At 29.9% G+C, this 19,614-nt stretch overlaps 1 protein-coding gene and 1 non-coding gene across 4 annotated transcripts in view; both read right to left on the bottom strand.

Annotated features, from left to right (window-relative positions):
• The window catches only part of LOC114121572 (probable G-protein coupled receptor No9), a 143,713-nt gene that overhangs the window by 36,168 nt on the left and 87,931 nt on the right, over positions 1–19,614 (bottom strand). For all 3 annotated transcript variants that reach the window (XM_050200994.1, XM_050200993.1, XM_050200998.1), the window contains one exon: positions 808–1,585. In XM_050200994.1, the coding sequence (XP_050056951.1) occupies positions 808–1,059 (252 nt within the window). In that variant the 5' untranslated portion in view covers positions 1,060–1,585. The remainder of the gene's footprint in view (positions 1–807; positions 1,586–19,614) is intronic.
• Positions 9,960–10,032, bottom strand: Trnaa-agc (transfer RNA alanine (anticodon AGC)). The gene has a single exon. It is a non-coding gene; the product is annotated as a tRNA-Ala (tRNA).

Here is a 19,614-nt window from a genome sequence, read left to right as displayed (position 1 = left end):
GTCCGAATTTCGATTTTTATGCATCGAAACATTCTGAGAAATATTCTACTTCGGAATATGTAATTAAAAATATGTATTATCTCGTTTAAAAAATATTGATTATATTATCAAAACTAAAAACTATGTTAACGAAATATTTTCGAAAATGTTAATACATTTTTGAACAATGAGCATTGGATAAAAGACTAACCTATAGTTCATAATTATTATCAGTTAATTATTAGTGTTTATCTGGCGATTCCTTTCACTGCTGATTGAACTACTCATATCACGTACACCCACGTCCCACATGCACACTTACATCGGTCTTTTGTGAACTTATGCTACAAAGTTAAGATAGTTAACTAGACTCACAGCTTATAATTATCTGTGATCAGCCCATACGACCAGTCATTAATGTTATTTGCTTATATAATATTATAATTATAAGAGAGAATTATGGTGGTATTTCGGTGAATCACGTTAATAATCGTATATTATAATATACATTATACGATGAAAATTATTAAAAATAATTAGATACGAGATAGTTATAAATTATGATGATACTATTTGTATAGGACCATTCACATTAGTCCACTAACTACTATTGGTGCATTCCTCAGTTTTGTCTGTGTTAATTTTCGTCAGTAAAACTTTTTTTTTAAATCATTGTGACAGTATAGCATATTATAAGTATCAAACAAATTTGTCTTGAATGCGGTCTGTTTATCACGATGTAAAAATAATAATAATAATAATAATAATAATAATAATAATAATAATAATAATAATGATAATATTAGAATATTGTATTGTGATGATTACCTTGAACACCTCCCAGGTGGCGCTGAACGGCAATACGGCCACGCCGACCATGAGGTCGGACACGGCCAGCGAAACGATGAACGTGTTGGTCGGCGACCGGAGCTTGGAGCTGTTGAACACGGCGGCCACGACGAGAGTGTTGCCGACGGTCACGACGAGCGCGATAAAGGACAGGCCGGCCAGCGTACCCAAAACCTGCGCGTCCCTCCACACCAGCGAGTCGCGCAGCGTCTGGCACTCGGTCCGGTTCATCGGGCCCGGCCACCGGCGGCGGGTGTTCGGTGGTCGCGTGCTCTCGGGGCGGTCGGTGTGCGCGCGCGATCAGTGGTGGTGGCCGCGACGCGATAAGCGGGCCGGCGCGAACGAACCGTCGGTCGCGTCGCAGTCGTGGACGAGCGGCCGTCGAGACGGCCGCCGCCCCCCGCCGCCGCCGCCGCCTCGGTGTTGTTTTGTTGTTGTTGTTGTCGTCGGTGCCCTGTCGTTGTCGTTGTCGCGTCCGACGCCGACCGCGCACGACGACGACTCTGAACAACGACTGAGCCGGTCGAACGGCCGCACGCACTACCACGTGTCCGCGGCCGCTGACGGAACCGCCGCCGCGGTCGCAGCCGACCACGTTGTCGTTCCCGTCATCGTTGCGGTGCGGTCGCAGTGTCAGCGGTGACCGTCGTCGTCGTCACCGAGGCGACGACAGTCATCGCCACTGACTTGCCGCCGTCATGTTATCTTGTAAGTTCTTCTACGTGTACTTAATGCGTTTGACAGCCTGCAGACACGCCTAAAACAAATAATGATGATACACTATAAAACAACGTATATTATTATAGGATCTTCAAACTGTAAAAATATCATAACAATCGTCAGTGGAGTGGCGAACTGGAAATATTTCAGAGGCATATAACATAGGATTTACCTCCACACTACTAAAAACGCAAACATGGGTGAGAAGGAGGCTTAAAAGAAATTTCCCTTCGCCACGCAACTAAATATTAACAGAATACGTTCGAATGACTAGCGAATCGGTTGTGATATGAGTTCATCGTTTAGCGTTCTCGATCGACCTCGGTCGATATATTTTCGTTTGCATAATATTTAATTTATTTCACGTTTTTCTTTTTGACTATATTCGCAATCTCAAACAGAATACTTACAATTTTTTATGGAATTTTTATATTTACTCATTCAAAAATATTATCGAGTATTGTACTGTTAATTAAACTTTAAACGTCTGTTATTAATAAAAATCTATTCGGTCAATATGGTTTGCGCCACTAATGTTAAATAGAAAAATCGACTACACACACACACACAAACACGCACATATTATTATCGTTTAAACTGTGAATTATTTAATATGTTAATTTTATACTCGTCGCCTAACGTGTTTGTCCATATTATTTAATTATTTTTTTTATCTGTTCGTTCCGTAAAGTGTTGACGCGTAACTTTTTTTTTCCCCCGAGTAGTTGGGATTAAGGCGAAGGCGAAGGCGAAGAATAAGTGTGCGTAAATCACCATATTATATTATCTCTTGTAGTATCGTGGGCTCGAATCGCTACAATTTTATTACACTATTGTATTCTATGTGCGCAAATCGCCACTGTGCTTTATATATTGTATTGCGGGCGCGAATCGCCAAATTACATTATATTAATTGCCACGTGCTAATTGCCGTCGGATATTTTTATTATAATATTGTATTGTGGTCGCGATTCGCTACATTTTATTTTAAATTATACCTTGTGTTTGCGAATCGCCACCTTGCTTTTACTTTATCGTGTTCATTATAATTTTAAAATAAATTTGTGATTTTTTGAGTATTGTGTGTATCAATTTTATTATTTAGGCACAGCAGGTAGCAACTGGCCAGCCGTGAACCAACTGTATCGTGTGTTTTTTTTATTTATTATTTTGTCTATTATAGTTATTAATTATTAATTATTATTCACAACATATATTTTACTTGTTGGCCCCAAAGGGCCTTAATTCATTTTATACCTTATATTATACTCATAGACCTTATACTCAATAGCTTATACTTATCTTATTATAAGGTCTATGATTATATTATATTCATATCTATCACACAAACATATATACACACATACACATAATACCCTCACACTAGCACTCACGGGATTTGTTTTGCGACCCTGTCCACTTCCTATTGAGTGCTATTTACATATATACACACAATTAACATAAGTCAGTTAATGTGTCGTATGAGGTGCGTATGAAGTACAATACGCAACCGGCGCACGGCTTATTAAGTATTGTCTATTTCCGGCGCAAACAAATATTAACGAAAATTAAGGCATACGTATGAATATGAGATTTAATCTAAAAATTCTCAGTAATTTGAGATTTATACATTAATAATTTGATGAATTTTTCACTTTTAGTGTACAGGCAGTCATCTACCATTTTTAAGTGTCTATGTCTGTAGATTAAGACAATTACGTCTAGTTAGTTCTTATATAGGATAATTAATTTTAAGCAGTAATTTTACAAAGCCTGCCAAGAAGATTTACAAAATACGAAGACATTAAAGGGTGACTGTGATTTTAATTTAACTGTCCTCGTTTTTTGTTTTTTGTTTTTTTTTTTTTAAATACGATGATTCATCATTGTTTTTAACTATAATATCAAAGCTTAAATGTATTACTTCTATATTAATCTATTTGTAGTTTTGTTGAACTGTAAGTCGTACTCGATTTTTTCATATTTATTATAATTTTTTAATTATAACACGGTTTCAAAATATTAAAAACTAGTATAATTTTAAGATTTTATCATTTTAATTTAGACCACTTTTTGTGACCTATTGCAACTGAAACCCTGTCCTTAAGTAACTAATTCGGGTCGTGACCCACAGAGGTCGGGAAAAGCTGCGGCTCGGAGCAGTTTTATATCACAATGATTGGATCATCGTTACTTTAATATGATAAATCATTTACGTTGGTTACAATCCCTTTGTATTCAAACATGTAATTAAATATATTTCGTACATTTCTTTTTTAAATTATTTAATTACGTCTATTTTTTTTTACCCTTGTAAACGTTACTGTATTATAATAATATAAGGTCAGTAGAAACTGAGAACGTGACATGTATATGGATGTTTCTATATTGCGTGATTTTTACAAACGACGTGGATACAATTTAGTTTTTCAAGCGCTTGAGTCAGCATATAGTACTTATATTATACTTAACTTAAAATGATTATTTGGGAAAATAAACACATTTAACTAACCCTATTCTACTTCCACTAGCCATACGATGATTAAAAATCTCAGACGAAAATTTATATAAAAACATTATTTTTATAATTATAACTCACACGCTCATACACATATACCTCATTAATTCCATATTATATAGAGAAAAAAAATCGATTGTTTTAATATTATTATACAATAATAATAGAGGTTTAACCTCCCTTCATATAAGTAAAACATGTATAATGATTTCTTTTATGGAATATTAAATTAATAACATTTTTTATACATTTAAAAATGTACTCCCCATAAACGAAATCTGTGCACACTACTGATTATAATACTTGGTAAAAAAATGTAAATAACTCAAAAATTATTCATTTGAATTTTTATTTAGAGACCTATACATAAATATATTTAAACAAATTATTTGATTGACGATCAGGTGATTTTTGTTAGAAAAAATGTAGTCAGAACCATTACCTATATGATAGTTCTTAAATGGTGTACAAAACCTAAGTATTTAAAAATATCACCCTAAGCGTATTTGAAAATTAAAAAAATCAGAACTTAGATAAATTTATTATTAAAGGAAAAAATTGGCGATGAGCTAGATTAGTAAATCACCCTGTAGACCATATATTATATTATTATGTAGTACCGACGTTTTTATTAGCTGTTTTTCCATGGGTAATTGCAGGCAAGATGCGTATGCGTATACGTTTTTCAAATTAAATATAAAGTAGAAAATTCAAAAGAAATGACGTTAAGAGAGACGTCTTTTGGATTACACTTTGCACCACTATACGCGATGTCCCACTCGAATAACAGTGATAAGAATAAATACACGTCATGTATATATTATATGTATGCATATTATTTACTGCTCTCGGAAAGTGACATTATATTGTTATATGCTGTGCCGGAACTGCGTACCATATAGATTATTATATACGACTTTGAAAAACACATATATTATATTATGAATATATGATGCGAGTATGTATTATGTTAATATACTCAGTACTTCGATATTATAATATACGCTCTTATTTTTAAAGTATATTATTATTACGATTAAATGTTTGTTAACTATATAATATATACTGGATACAATGTTAACGATGTCGATAATTCATTAAGCAAACAAGACTTGTTAACTTTATAATACCAATATATATGGTTATTGATTAGGTTTATTTTTTTATGAATTGATGTTATTCTGTTATAAACATTTTATTTTGTAATGCTTATATTCGATTTGTATAGTATCAATTAAAAAATATACTGATTCCCGATTATCGAAACTTATCACTTTTTTCAAACATTTTAGAATTTAACCCATTATTTTTGGTCGAAAAAACTATATTTTAACTATTTTTTGTTTTCAGAATTAGATACAAAATTAACCATGAAAATTGATGTGCAGCTGTCTAGTATGTGTCAATTCTAATTCGTCATTAAGTAAGTGTTGTGATATAAAATATAATTTAATTATAAATTATTATTTATTTTCTATAAGGAAATTTTTTTATAATTGTATACCTAATAATATTAGTAGTTTAATGTTTTATTAGTAGTACCTACCGTTACTATTGTTACTAATTTTTTCCGAAATAAATAATATATATTATTATACTTTTATTTCAAATAATATTTTGTTCTTAAGTTATAAGTCATATCCTGGCGCAAGTGCTGAAGAATGGTGTAAATAGGTTTTGGTATAAATAAATTTATATTAACCTAAATATTTTAAAAATGGCATTGTGTAAAGAAAATATATTTTATGTAATAATGATAATTTTCTGCATTTGTTTTATTTTTTATTTACCTATGATAAAATAATAAAACACATTTTTCATAGATTTAAGTAGATTTTAGTATTCGTTTAAAATTTATTCACGTTATTTCATTATTTGTTTTTTCACAATTATTACGAAAAGTATATGAAGTTATTTTTAAATTTCTAGACGTGCGTGGGAATCGATTGGATTTGATTTTTCAAATTACTTACGCCAAAAGACTACAATATATTATATGAAAGATAATACGTAAAAGCGCATCCTCTCAGTGTTGGAAAATATTAAAGGAAATGATTCGTAACTTATTGGTATGGTGAAATATAATATACATATTTGGTGTATTTTCTGTGCGTTGGAGTAAGGGGGGGGGATAACATTCGGAGTTAACCCGTTGCAAAGAAAATAGTTTGTGCCCATGTGTATATATTGTATATCTGTGTTTTTGCGCGAGCACGTGTGTATGTGTGTGCGATATGATTATATACCTATACGCGCACAAAGGGAGAGCTTTCGAAACCATAAAACTATTATATTAACGCAGGAAAACCGAAATCTGTTATGACGTGCCGAAACAATACATTTAAGTACCGTGCTGCCGCCAAGTACTTATTCGACTATTGTTTGCTCTTGAAAATATTATTATGATCGGAGAGTGGAGAGGGGTTAAAGACGCAGGAAGGGATTTGTCGACGGCATGGTCCCGTGTTTGCCACGTTATGCGCTACGTACAATCGTACATAATATGTATTGTATTTTAATGCCTTGGCCCCTGTCTGTATGGACGACGACCTTTGATGGAATAGTTGGAGTGAACGGTGGGTACCCTTCGTGGACGTAGACTTGACGTTTTTGAGACTTTAAATTCATCTCTCATTATTACACCTCATGCCACGTCCAGCTATGTGTACCTACGTATATTACAACTAGGTATGGTTTTTATAGGTTTATATTCTGTGTATTTAACACGCTATGCTTAGCCAAAGACCATCTGCCTCATCGTTTTTCCTAAACATATTTGTATTCATAAAACAACATTTTCGTAATAAAATGTAAACGCTTGATTTATTCCATTACTAACTAAGGGTATACCACCATTTAGTACTTACTGCACAGTTTGAACTCATATTTTTTAGTTCCACTGTTTTTATTTTTTACCACATTACAACTTTTTTTCTGGTTATGCATAATGCGTAACAATTATTATTTTTATTTAATAATATAATATGTACAATGTACCTACATACATAATAATAATACTATTATTGTTGCTATTATCAAAATTAAAATTTTAATAATACAGCTCGGCGTTTCAAATAGGCAGTCTGGGTTCATTAATGTCTCAACGTACTATTTAATTATATATAGTATTAAAAATAATACTATATAATAAAACCATTATAAATTTCAATGATCACTATTCTTGAATACCGATTATCAGTATTGTATAGGTGCATGTTGGAAAAATAAAATGACTTGTAATGAATGTAATGTTATTATTGTTATTGTTGGTATCATTATTGTGATTATTATATAATATTTAGTGAACTAGTGGTGATTATTATTAATTTATTTCCTTTTTACATACGTATTTACTCAGTAAGATATTTACATAAAATATTTGCCAATCTACAACAACTATTTACTTAACAAGGGATCCGCGTAGTGTTTCCTTTGTTATGACTGTTAAATTAAACGATTTGGTGGTACGAATCGTGAAAATAATAATTCGTCTTCGGAATAGTTGTGGTGGTTTGTCTCAAAATTATAATAAAAGATAATTTAAATTTAACAATAAGGATTGTAAAAAATCAATAACATTTTTTGTCATTATCCTGGGATCGAACCACAAAGTTCAATTACTAAATAATTACTTGTTGATTAAAACCGATTAAGTTGACAGAAATTAGATTAAATTATCATTATTTTTTTAAAAAAACGTACTGAAGAAATATGTTGTGAAAAACAGATGTGCATTTCTAATCTAACACTCCATCAGCACTTGCCCTCTTACTGCAGTTGGCTTAAGAGGGTTTAGCTTTTGGAGAACTTATTTAGTCTACACATCTTTCAACCGAGCCAGTAAAAGCTACAAGTGATTTGATAACTTTATAGTATTTAAATATTATTTTGTTTGTACTCTTGGTAACAAATTAAAATGTAAATTACTAATATATAATCAAAAACATAAAAGGGTGGTCGAGTGGGTAACACTCTGCTGTACAGTTAGGTATCGAATGGACCTCGGACATAGAGTAGGTCACTATAATGAGTTTAAACTTAAAAACAATTTTTGAATTTTTTTAATTACAATTAATGAGAATTACTATTAAAAGAAACTTTGTATTAAAATTTCAAGTTTTTTTGGGCATCCAAAATTTTTATTGACACTAAAAAAAAAAAATACTCAGAAAAATCGAAAATTTCAATTGTCTATGAATAGCTCAAAAATATTTTAAAAATTAAATCGTGTATAGATAACACTAATATAAACAATTGGTGAAAATTTCAAATATTTACGGTGATACGTTTTTAAGTTATAACTATACAAAAAAATCGATATTGTCAAAATCTGGTTATGCGTAAAAATTCCCATTTTCCGTCACTTTTTATTGTATTGTAAAATCAATAGTTTCATCACTTTGTTCAGAATCTAAAATATTACACTATTCTTAATTATTAATATGACTGTGACTCCATAGAACTATACTTCAATTTGAGGAATTTAAACAATGTCTCAACAAGTAAACTGCTCATTTTTCGAATTGAAAAAATTCAAGATGGACAGCTTGTCTCTTATTTAAATAATAATATTATCATTGTTAAATTTCTGTTTTATTAAATATAACAACTAATTCGAGAAGTAATTATTGGTATTACAATAGTGAACATTGTTTTACCAAACAACATTAACGACTATTATGTTTAGTATAATAATTGTAAGTAAGTAATAGGCGTATAATACAATATCATACAATTTAAAATAATAATAATAATACAAAAAGTCTGCTAAATACAACTTATAAAATATGACTACAATATAGTCTTTCTAAAGTTGTTTTAGTTGTTATTATTAAAAACTTTAACGGAGTCACCTTTCCTACATTTTATGAGTTAAACGATAATTATAATTATGAAAGCTGAAACTAAATGCAGTCTTTTTTTTTAAAAATGTTGTTGTATTATAAGTTATATAATTTTTAAAATTACATGTATCCATATGGTTATTTTATATTTACTACTTATATTGACGATTGTTATTGTTAATGAGCGGAATACGTGATAATTATTCCTCGGGTTCCTCTTAGTGGTTATACATTATTTATTATATACATTTATACAGATAGATATAAAATGTATAATAACAAATTATATTATGTATACTGACGGTCTAGACTCTAGACGTGCGTGGACTAAAGTGCGGTAGTGACTCCTCTCCTTGTGTGTCGTACGATGTGGAAAACGAGCGGACCCATGATATTCGTTGTTCGTTGTATATATATATATATATATGTATATAAATTTAAAGTAGCACGCACATCCCTCGTTCATAATTTATTCACATCCTCGCCAACTACGCCAAAGGTAATTTTCTTTTACACTCAGAGTATAATGTTTCTTCACTCGAAATTTATATTTTTTTCGATTTGCAATTTGAAGAGGATAAAAACATCCTATTCGATAAAACATGTACCTAGATATATTACGCTTCCCATGCCGATGAATGTCTTCCAAATTGTTTATGTAACGTACCACTTCGCTGATGAAGCATTTTTAAATTCTGAGCGTATTGATGAATGTATTGATTTTCCAATGATATTTTTTTCTGTATTTCGTCATCTTGAGAGTCAATAAAAATGATTTTATTTTTAAGTTCGACGATGGTTTTAAGTAAAAATATAAATCTTTATAGTATTTTGGGAGATAAATTTTATAAGACTGTAAGTTATTTTCTAAATAATCTGAAAAACAAAAACTAAGGGAAAACGGGAATTTTTACACAAACCAGTATTTCGAAAAATCAATTTGTTAGTAAATTTGTTTTTTAAATAAATTTTATTGTAAAGCCACTGTTTAATTACAATTCAATTAAAAATTAACACTATTTTAAGAACAAAAAAAAAAAAATTAAGCTTGGAGGCGCCGGGCATCGATCCCGGTACCTCTCGCATGCTAAGCGAGCGCTCTACCATCTGAGCTACGCCCCCAGATGAAAGTTTTTTACTATAGCATGATTATTTGAAAGACCAAAATTTATTGAGTTTATATTGGTATTCAATGCCATATCGTGACGTAAACTAAGTAAAAACATGTACAATTGTGGCCCAAAATGTTATGACTTTTTGTATATTACCGTTAAATAAAAAAAAAAAATGTATAATAATTGTAAATTCAGTACGTTGTAAATTGTAATATTAAGCATTTATTTATTAAAATATACTGTAGAATGTAGATGATAACAAAACCTGTTTTTATTGTTATTACTATAAGAATTTTAATAATATTATACATTTTATAGTTTTATTATTCAATTACGAACCAGATGATAACTTAAGCGTGATTTTTTGGAACGGTTAAGATATGTACCTACCTACAATTGAATGTCCAGAGTAGTGCACTTTTGTACCAACTGTACTATAATCTATAAGTCTATAATTGGATAGTCTACTAATGTAAATTTAATAACAAGGGCAGTGGTAATTTCGGCTAAAACAATGATTTATAACAAAAACAATGTAGGTTTGAGTAACCGTTTAGACAGTTGAAATTTTATTGCCCAGTGACTTCGATGCCGACGATATTGTCACTGATCATTATTAAATATTGAATACAACATTGTTTATATTGACAACAAGATTATGATACAGACATAGAGTTCACGTTGTATACCCCTAACGAATTAATGTAGTTAACTGTGTTTTGTCACTTGTGTAGTAAATTTCAAAAATATTCCTAACTTTCAACAAAAAAAAATCACAAAAAAAATATAATTAATGCAAGCCTCTTGGTATTAATACAAAGGAGATAATATTGGCTAATTACAATGCATAAGAGGTTGTATTAATTATATTATGTGTCATTTTGTTAGTTTGTTTATTTTTTATTTTTTGACTGTACATTGAATGTTTTACCATATCAACAAATTATTTTAAAATAAATATTTTATTATTAATCATATTTATCGTGGTAAAAGATTTATTTTCATTAATTGTCTTTGTATTACATTGTTACTGTAAGCAAGTATATTACTATAAGATATAATATAAATGAATATGTCTATACATCTACTCATACTTATTTTTTGTATTTCTTGATTTTTTTGAAAACTATTTGATAATATTTACTTTTGACCTTTGCATTAAGGATATTCACTTTGAAAAGGTAAACCATCCTCGAAGTTTGATATTGAAGCATTATTTCGACTAGTACACACACACACACACACACACACACACACACACACACACACTCAAACACGTATCATTGTAAAACCAATACATTCATCACTTCGTTCAGTATCTAAAATAAATTACTTAAATAGCAATATCATGAAATACACTTAGACTTAGTAATATAGGCTGACATACCACATCTGCTCAGAATTGTCATTCGTATATAACGATATATCATTGAATTCAAGTTTAAAACGTTCATTACAGAGACCTACTCGACACCTATACCTTACAGAAAAGAAGTACCCATTTGCTTGCCTTTTTAATTTTTTTTTTTTTTTTGTTGATTCAATTGATCGTGGTCACGAGAGACTACCTATGTGATTCAAAATTATATGTATTTATTAATGTATATATTTAATTGTCTCGCATTTAAGTTGGTTTATTATCATTATAATTTTTCAACAATATTTACTATCTACATAATATAATATCTACTGTATAATAAACATAATTTTTACGCACACATCCCATTCTGAAGTTTTAAATCTTTGTAGGAAACATACGTAAAGTCCCATACGGAATTATGCGTACATGTTAACTGTTTGATTTCGTGATACAATGTTTTCGTTTGTATATTATAATATTGTATAGCTATTCAAAAATGATGAGTGATAATTATATATATATATGTACGTGTGCCTGCTTTAAAAAAAATATTTTAATGACTTACTATTGGTTAGCTGTGACTTTTAGCCAACAAAAAAATCATTTTATTGTCTTTACTGCCACTTTCGCATTCAATTTAAATATTATTAACGCACAGTAATACACTCTATACATAATAACATATTTACAAACCTAAGTAATTTACAAAGTTTACGATTTGTGAGAGTATTTTTTATCTTTCAGAACTAACACTTCTATAGCACCGCATTTATAAACGGTTTACGTAATGATAAATTATTGTTTATTAATATTATTAATGATTATTATTGTGGGTCGGATGGTTTGCGTTTAACCGCACTGAAGCTGGGATCTTGACGACCTTATTACAGCAAAATGGACGTTTTCCGTCGAATTTCCGCTCAACAGCGCACACACATAATTTAATATTATATAATATGTATAATGTAATGCGTTGACCCAATTATATTTGCCAAAATGGCAACACCATACAAGTAGAGTTTAGCGTACATAGTTGTGTGTGAGTGTGGAGCTGATGGCGTGCGCGCATTTAAAATAGCGGCGATGGAGGTGGAATAGTGTTCGAACGAAAACCTACGCTAAAACCGGAGGAGGGAAAATCGCACGGCGGTGTCCCATAATAAATCTTCCCTTGGCGTAAACCTCCCTGGCCACGTAGCCATATATTATAAATATATATATATATATGTGTGTATATACGCACAACAGTTGTACTAGTATAACGGCTCGGTGTCGGTAACAGAGAAATGTAGTTCTATCTCTCTATCTTTCTCTCTTTCTCCCTCTCTCCCCACCTCCTTCATCTCGGTGTCTTTCTGCCCCGAACCATTTAAAATTTTCATTTACCGACGCTTTTGGCACAACGAGGATTTTTCTCGTATAAATATTATATGCATATTATAAAATAATCAAATAAGCATTCACGATGAGAATGATTCTGTGCGTATATTTTTAGCTTTCTGGTAACTGTCATGAATTAAGAATGACACAAGTGGATGTCAGTGCACTGTTAGTTGTTTTGTCTTTCTGCAAGCCCTCACGCAACAAAGACAAAGCGTATTTACTGAAAAATCATTGTTTTTATATAAATTACCAATCACAATAAATATTGAGAATAATTTCGTTTAGGATATACCTATAACTATTAACAGATTGCAAATTGTCAAAATATTGTTTCAAAATAATTTAATGTTTAATATCTATTTTAGTATATGTAGTTATATATATATATATATTAAGTCAAATTATAATATAATAAAATATCAATATATCTAATTTTCAATCATTTTTCTCCGAGGTAACTCAAAAAATCTAAAATAAAAACGATTTTATATGAATACATTAACTTTATCTATGTTGCACTTAGGTCTGAAAACAAATCTTGGACAGACATCCATTTAAACTTGATACTTAAGGCATGACTTTATACTTGGTATTTGAATGAGTTCGTGTGTATAGTAGCTATTATAGTATTCAATTATGTTAGTCCTTATAGATTCAATATTATTCGATCATAAGGCCATTTATAGTCGCGTTATGTGCAGCACACAATGTTAATAAATCACGATCTGAATTTATGACGTATGACTATTTATAATTTCATCTTGGATTCCTGGAAAGGATGATCAGTAAAAAAAATCAAAACGTCAAGGATTTATGCCTGGAGCATTATTAAACTAAAGGGGCCTTTAATACGGTATCTATATTTTGTAAGATGTATTAGTGATTTCATTTTTAACATGATATTTAAGTGACATAAATTGGATAGTATTAATAAATTGAAAATTTATTTTTATTGAATAAATTTTAAAAACTTAATTAAATCAGACACCAGAGGTGAAATATCATCATTGTACAGTATCTATATAACATTCTAGATAATTGCCGTATATTTTCAATAATATACAAATAATATTTAAATTTAATACAGACATAGTTCCTAACATGATATACATTATTAAAAACCAAAAATATTATAGACATTGTAAAATTTGTTTATTTAACTTGAAATTATTAATCATAATTATTATAAGTCATTATTTTTTATTTAATTTTTAAGTATTTATTACTTTTACAATATTTGGATGTACACCATTTAATGTAGGTAAGTGTAAATATATGGGTAGTGTGGGTACGTTTGTATCATCGCTTGATAGTATAATAATTTCATAGTTCATATTAATACAATATCACACACCCTAAAATTTATTTTTTTTTTAGTTTTAGTCAGTATTTAATATTATATACACATTATTATATCTGGCATGTGTTTGACTAAGTTATTTTGATCATTATAAGTAAGTGCGATAATAATGAGTTTAAAATAGGAAGATTATAATATCTCGTTTTCTTTGTGGCATCTGTTTTCAAAAGCGAACTGTATGGACATTCAACCGAATTCATTGTTGACTTTTTTTTACCCAAAACACATAATAGGATGTAATATTCTCGTTTCAAATGATACTTGGTATTTTAATTTACACTCTTAATACTACCACCAAATTTAATGGTCCGTATAATTATTATTATTGCATAATACGTTTGAAACAATGACACATATAAGCGGTGTGTGCAGAATTATGCGCGTTAACTACAGAATAGAAAATACTATAACATATTATATTTACGTCAGTTTTGGAAAATATAATAATCGTTACGCATATCTATGTGAATTATTATACTGTATGATCAAGCTTGGTGAACTTAATATGTATATATTTATAGTAATAATGTTCACTGTTATGCCAAATAGCCATGTATAGTCGCAACTAAGCAGAGAATATGAGATGATTTATAAAAGTTATTTGAAAAAAAAAAATAACAAAGCGAAACGAAAAACTGACTAAAAGAGAATTCCTAATGCGATAAAGATTATAATCCCGAAGGCTTTTGATATTTGAATGAGAGATGGTATATTATAGTACCTATATACTATATTTCTTTGTTCATAATATTTTAAACCTTTAAATCGTAAACATTAAAAATATTATTCTTCATATAATATTCTTCAAAATAAGCACAGTATAAAAATGTTATCACGTATAAATCAATGAAAAATGTGTACGTAAGGGTGTAGGTAATACTATAATGTCAACCAATTAGTATAATATTAATTTTTAAGTTGAACGTAAAAAAATTATTTTATTAGTTAGGCGAATAAAATGATTTAAATGACTTGTCAAAATAGCCATAGTATTAGGACTCACGAATACACTCATAAAAGTTTATTAGGTATACTTGTAGTATTTTTTAAATATTTACATACAAATCCATTACTATTGAATTAAAAAAAAATAAGATATAGAAGTTTTATTTTTTTTTTTACAGTACGATTTAAACTCGTATTTTATTGAATTAATTATTCATCAATAAAATATATAACACGCATTGTGTTTTTTGTGTTTTTGTTAATAGTAAAAAAAAATCGTTTCTATTGATGTTCATTAATTCTGTATTACAATACTGGATTATTTCGAAAAAAATGTTTTGTTTATTTGATGGAACTCGTATAAGTACTTCAGAGTATTCGACGTAAGATATTGTATACATATTATCGTGCCCAACGTCAATGGAGTCGATGACGACCTATATTATTGCCGCCGATGAGTTGCAGCGTTCGCTGAAAACTATTATTTGCGGAAATTCGATCGTTACATTGTTTGGATTTTTTATTATTATTATTTCTGGGAATTTTGTAGCTCTCGGACGTCGTCCTATCGCGATCTCTTTCTGTACTTCGGGCAACGGAAATGTCGGCACCACGACGGTGTGGTGTAGTCGGGGTGCGGGTACACAACAGCGGTGCGATTTGCAGTCGACACTCGACAGCTGCAGCTGGTACCGTCAAACCGCGTACGCTGTGTCGGCGAAGGCAATTGAACCGTAAGTCACACGGTTAATACACTGTACAATGTGACATTTACGCGCATGTATTGTCGGTCGTTTGCTATTAAATGGCCTCGGAACGAGCGGCGCTTGTGTGCAAAAAAAAAAGGTCGTGTATGTGTGCACGTGCATGTGGGTATTTATTCGGCTGGCCAATCGATCGATTTCATCCCTTTAGCGTTCATTTTACGATTCTTACGTGCCCGGTTTCCGCACGGGGTCCGACTACATATACGTACGTAGTACAACAGTCGTTCGAGACGTGCAGGTGTGATGTTACCACGCCGATATGAAACATTTATACGCTGCCGTATTATGCAATTATATTTACGTCTGCAGGTATACGTATATACACCGCGTGTATAGGTATCGCTGGTCATAATCGGTATAGGCAAAAAGAAAAGTAGTAAACGTTCGCTCGTGTACCATGTGTTGTATTACTTTTATACGTGAGGATAATATTTTTTCTACTCCGCAGTTGTACGTAAACGCGTCACCGGAATTCCACGCGCATAGTTCAATATTCATATTATTATTATAGGTAGTGAACTATATCGAATAGGTAAATGTTTTGAGCCACTGCGTTTACCGAAAGCGGATCCAGGGGCTCTCTATTGGGCTTTAAAAGCACAGTTTCAAAAACGTTTTTGCTTTTAACAGTTTTAAAAACAAAAATAATTATTAAATCAACAGATTTTGGAATTTACTTTATGTAGGTATAATATACAATTTATTTGATGCGATCGATCTAGTTCATATCTTAACATTATTTTATGGCAAAATTAATTATACATGATTTAATTTTATATTTTCTAGAGTTGTACTTAAATACTTAATATTAAAATGTGTATTTGTAGACCGAGAAAACCGTTTTGAAATTTTTTTCTCTTTTAAATTTATTCAAGCCTTCTGATACCTATCAGATGCTTAACATTCTAAATTAAAAAGTCATCTTTTCATTGGTAAAGCCATGCATGCGAGTACACAACATTATAAAATAATATTATACTGTCATTTTATATGGAACCTATTGGCTATCACCTATACTGTATAATATGTTTGAGTATTGTTTACCGGATTTACGTAATTATACAAAGAACGTTCGTCAGCGTTAAAGTCATTGAGTCAAACATTATTGTTGTAATATAATATTATTATATAACAATGAAAATAAAAATAAATCCCAAAAAGATTATTAAATTATTTAAGTTTATAATATTATACAATATATCTATACTCATTTAATTTATAAGTTATAATGTGCCTACTACAACACTTATTGATCAGTGCGAGATATTAAAAATAAATTATAAAATTATTAAAACTAATATAATGATTTTTTTTTATTTTAATAATGCATACACGTCTTAAAAAAAATTATAAAAATATATTATGTACGAGTATATTACAATATAATATTATTACAAGCATTTTATTATACTTTTAGTTTTACTAATATGTTTTTAAATTATGCTACACCCGTGTTAAATTATGATTTAACAATGTTTATGATCTATCTCTAATTAAATATCAAAACACATTCTTCACTGCATTACTTATACGATATAATATAGTATTATAATAAACGTAGTTGATATATTATAATATAATTATTATCTGAGCTATCGTTTTACAACCTGGGTGACTAAGGTTTCCTCATTATTTTTTCTTAATTTGATTTGTATAAAATGTAAACGCTAAAAAAATTAATAAACGCCCCAAAAATAACATTGAGGCACCCGCAAAACAATTTCCCTTGGTGTTATTTTGAATTTATTTGTAACCAATACCGTTACGCTGACAAAAAAAGCAACATGAGCTGCACCGTTGTTTAAAGTAAAGGGTAGGAGCGTATTATCTAAATACAATTATTGTTAAAATATTACGGCAAAGACGGATTACGATGAATGTAACAAAAACGCAATCCATACCAACGATATTAAATTTCGCACAAATAAATAATGGACTTTTGAGCGCGATAGACGGTACATTGGTTAGCTACGGAAAATATACTGGGCGGGTGTGCTGATAAAAAAAAAAAAAAAGTAAAACTTGAATTTTATATTTCTTGATATTTCCTAAGCATTTCGTGTACATAATTGTTATTTATCGTTACATTATATTTATTTATACAATATGTCTATGACTATTGACTACAGGATACAGTCCCTTACTTAACTCTATAAATTTTATTTGAACGAAATGCTAACGAAGCGAAATTAAATAAGCAATGTTTATGTATATAAATTATTAATTTTAAAAATAAAACTACTTCTATATATGTGAAAATCAAATAATCTATTTGAGTATTATTTTTACATTTATACTTTATTATACTGCATAACCATGTATACCTATAATGTTTGTATTATATTTTATAAGAGATTTAATTTATTGTTCGAGAAACATGCATTTTAATTTATTTGTTATAATATAGTAAGTATTTTTATTTACAGACTTATCATACATGGTTTCTCAATAATATTTGTGGTATAATAATAACACTATAAAATATGCCTTTTTAAAATATGCGGTTTACCATATCACTGTAAGCTTATTGACTATGTACAATAAATAATATATGAATACGCGTGTGTGTGCATATTGTAGTTTTAAATTTAAATAGTTGATTATCAGACTTCTGTAATATAAATTGATTGAACCGAGTATAGGTACATCGTAATAATTTATCATACATTTTTTTTTGCAGTGAATTTTTATTAAAATCTGGACATTGAAATAATAATACCGGACCAAATAATGTATTTTTAACTATTATCTAATTATTTTTAGTAAACTGTTTAAAAAACAACCAATTGACACTAAAATTATGTTGTACGCGAATCTTCCCAGTACTATACACAATTGAATATTATTATTTTATGTCACCTTTTATACATGTCAAGTATGTATTTAGGTATGGACATAACATGGCTTTATTGTAAGGTATTGGTTAAAATTGAATATAATAGTTGTAGACCTGTTGTTATATTTTGTCAAAACCATAACAACAAAAAAAAGAATTAGTGAAATAAGTCAATGTCCACCGTAAATCTCAAAATCACAGCAATAGACTAATATAACAAGTTATACTAAGTTTTATAATTTTACCAACAAGAAACGATATAAAAAACCACCGAATGGCACATAATTGTATTTTATCCACCGAATTAAAAAAAAAAATTGATATAACTTTGAAACTCAAAGGTTAGAAATTATAAACTTACGTACACATCTCGCGGGGTCCGCAATCCACCACGGGTGGATTGCTTACCTGATAATATACTACTCGCATAATCATAAGAGAGTCTCACGGGCAACGCCAAGCAGAATGACTATAATATTATTACTGGACTAATTTACTGACTGATAAACGTAGAGTGTGAACAGTGATAGATTAATGCTTGCAATTTACGCGATACATTCCTACAATCGTACTACAGATTTAGTGTGTAATAAGAAAGCATTTTACAAAATTTGCATTTTGAAGCGGTGCTTGCACAAGTTTTTGGAAATCAAAATAGTCAATGAAAATGTCTAAATTTTGAACACCGTTAAACCAAATATTAAATAACAAATTAACCAAAATTCAAATCATTTTATAGAATTGGCATTTTAACTTAACGGGCAACGAAGTACACAATTTCTGCTTGTGCGTATATATGTATCTAACAACAATAATAATTTGTATTCATAAGTAGGTACATAATGTTTTGTTTCAAATTAGTATCAATTAATACATAATAATATAACATAATATGACGTACCTACTTATAATGGATTTAAAGATTTAACTAAACTAAC

This window comes from Aphis gossypii, chromosome 1 (assembly GCF_020184175.1).
Source record: "Aphis gossypii isolate Hap1 chromosome 1, ASM2018417v2, whole genome shotgun sequence".
In the NCBI taxonomy this organism is placed as follows: Eukaryota; Metazoa; Arthropoda; class Insecta; order Hemiptera; family Aphididae; genus Aphis; species Aphis gossypii.
The sequence above is the reverse complement of the archived record's forward strand: the minus strand, read 5'-3'. Positions and strand labels throughout refer to the sequence as shown.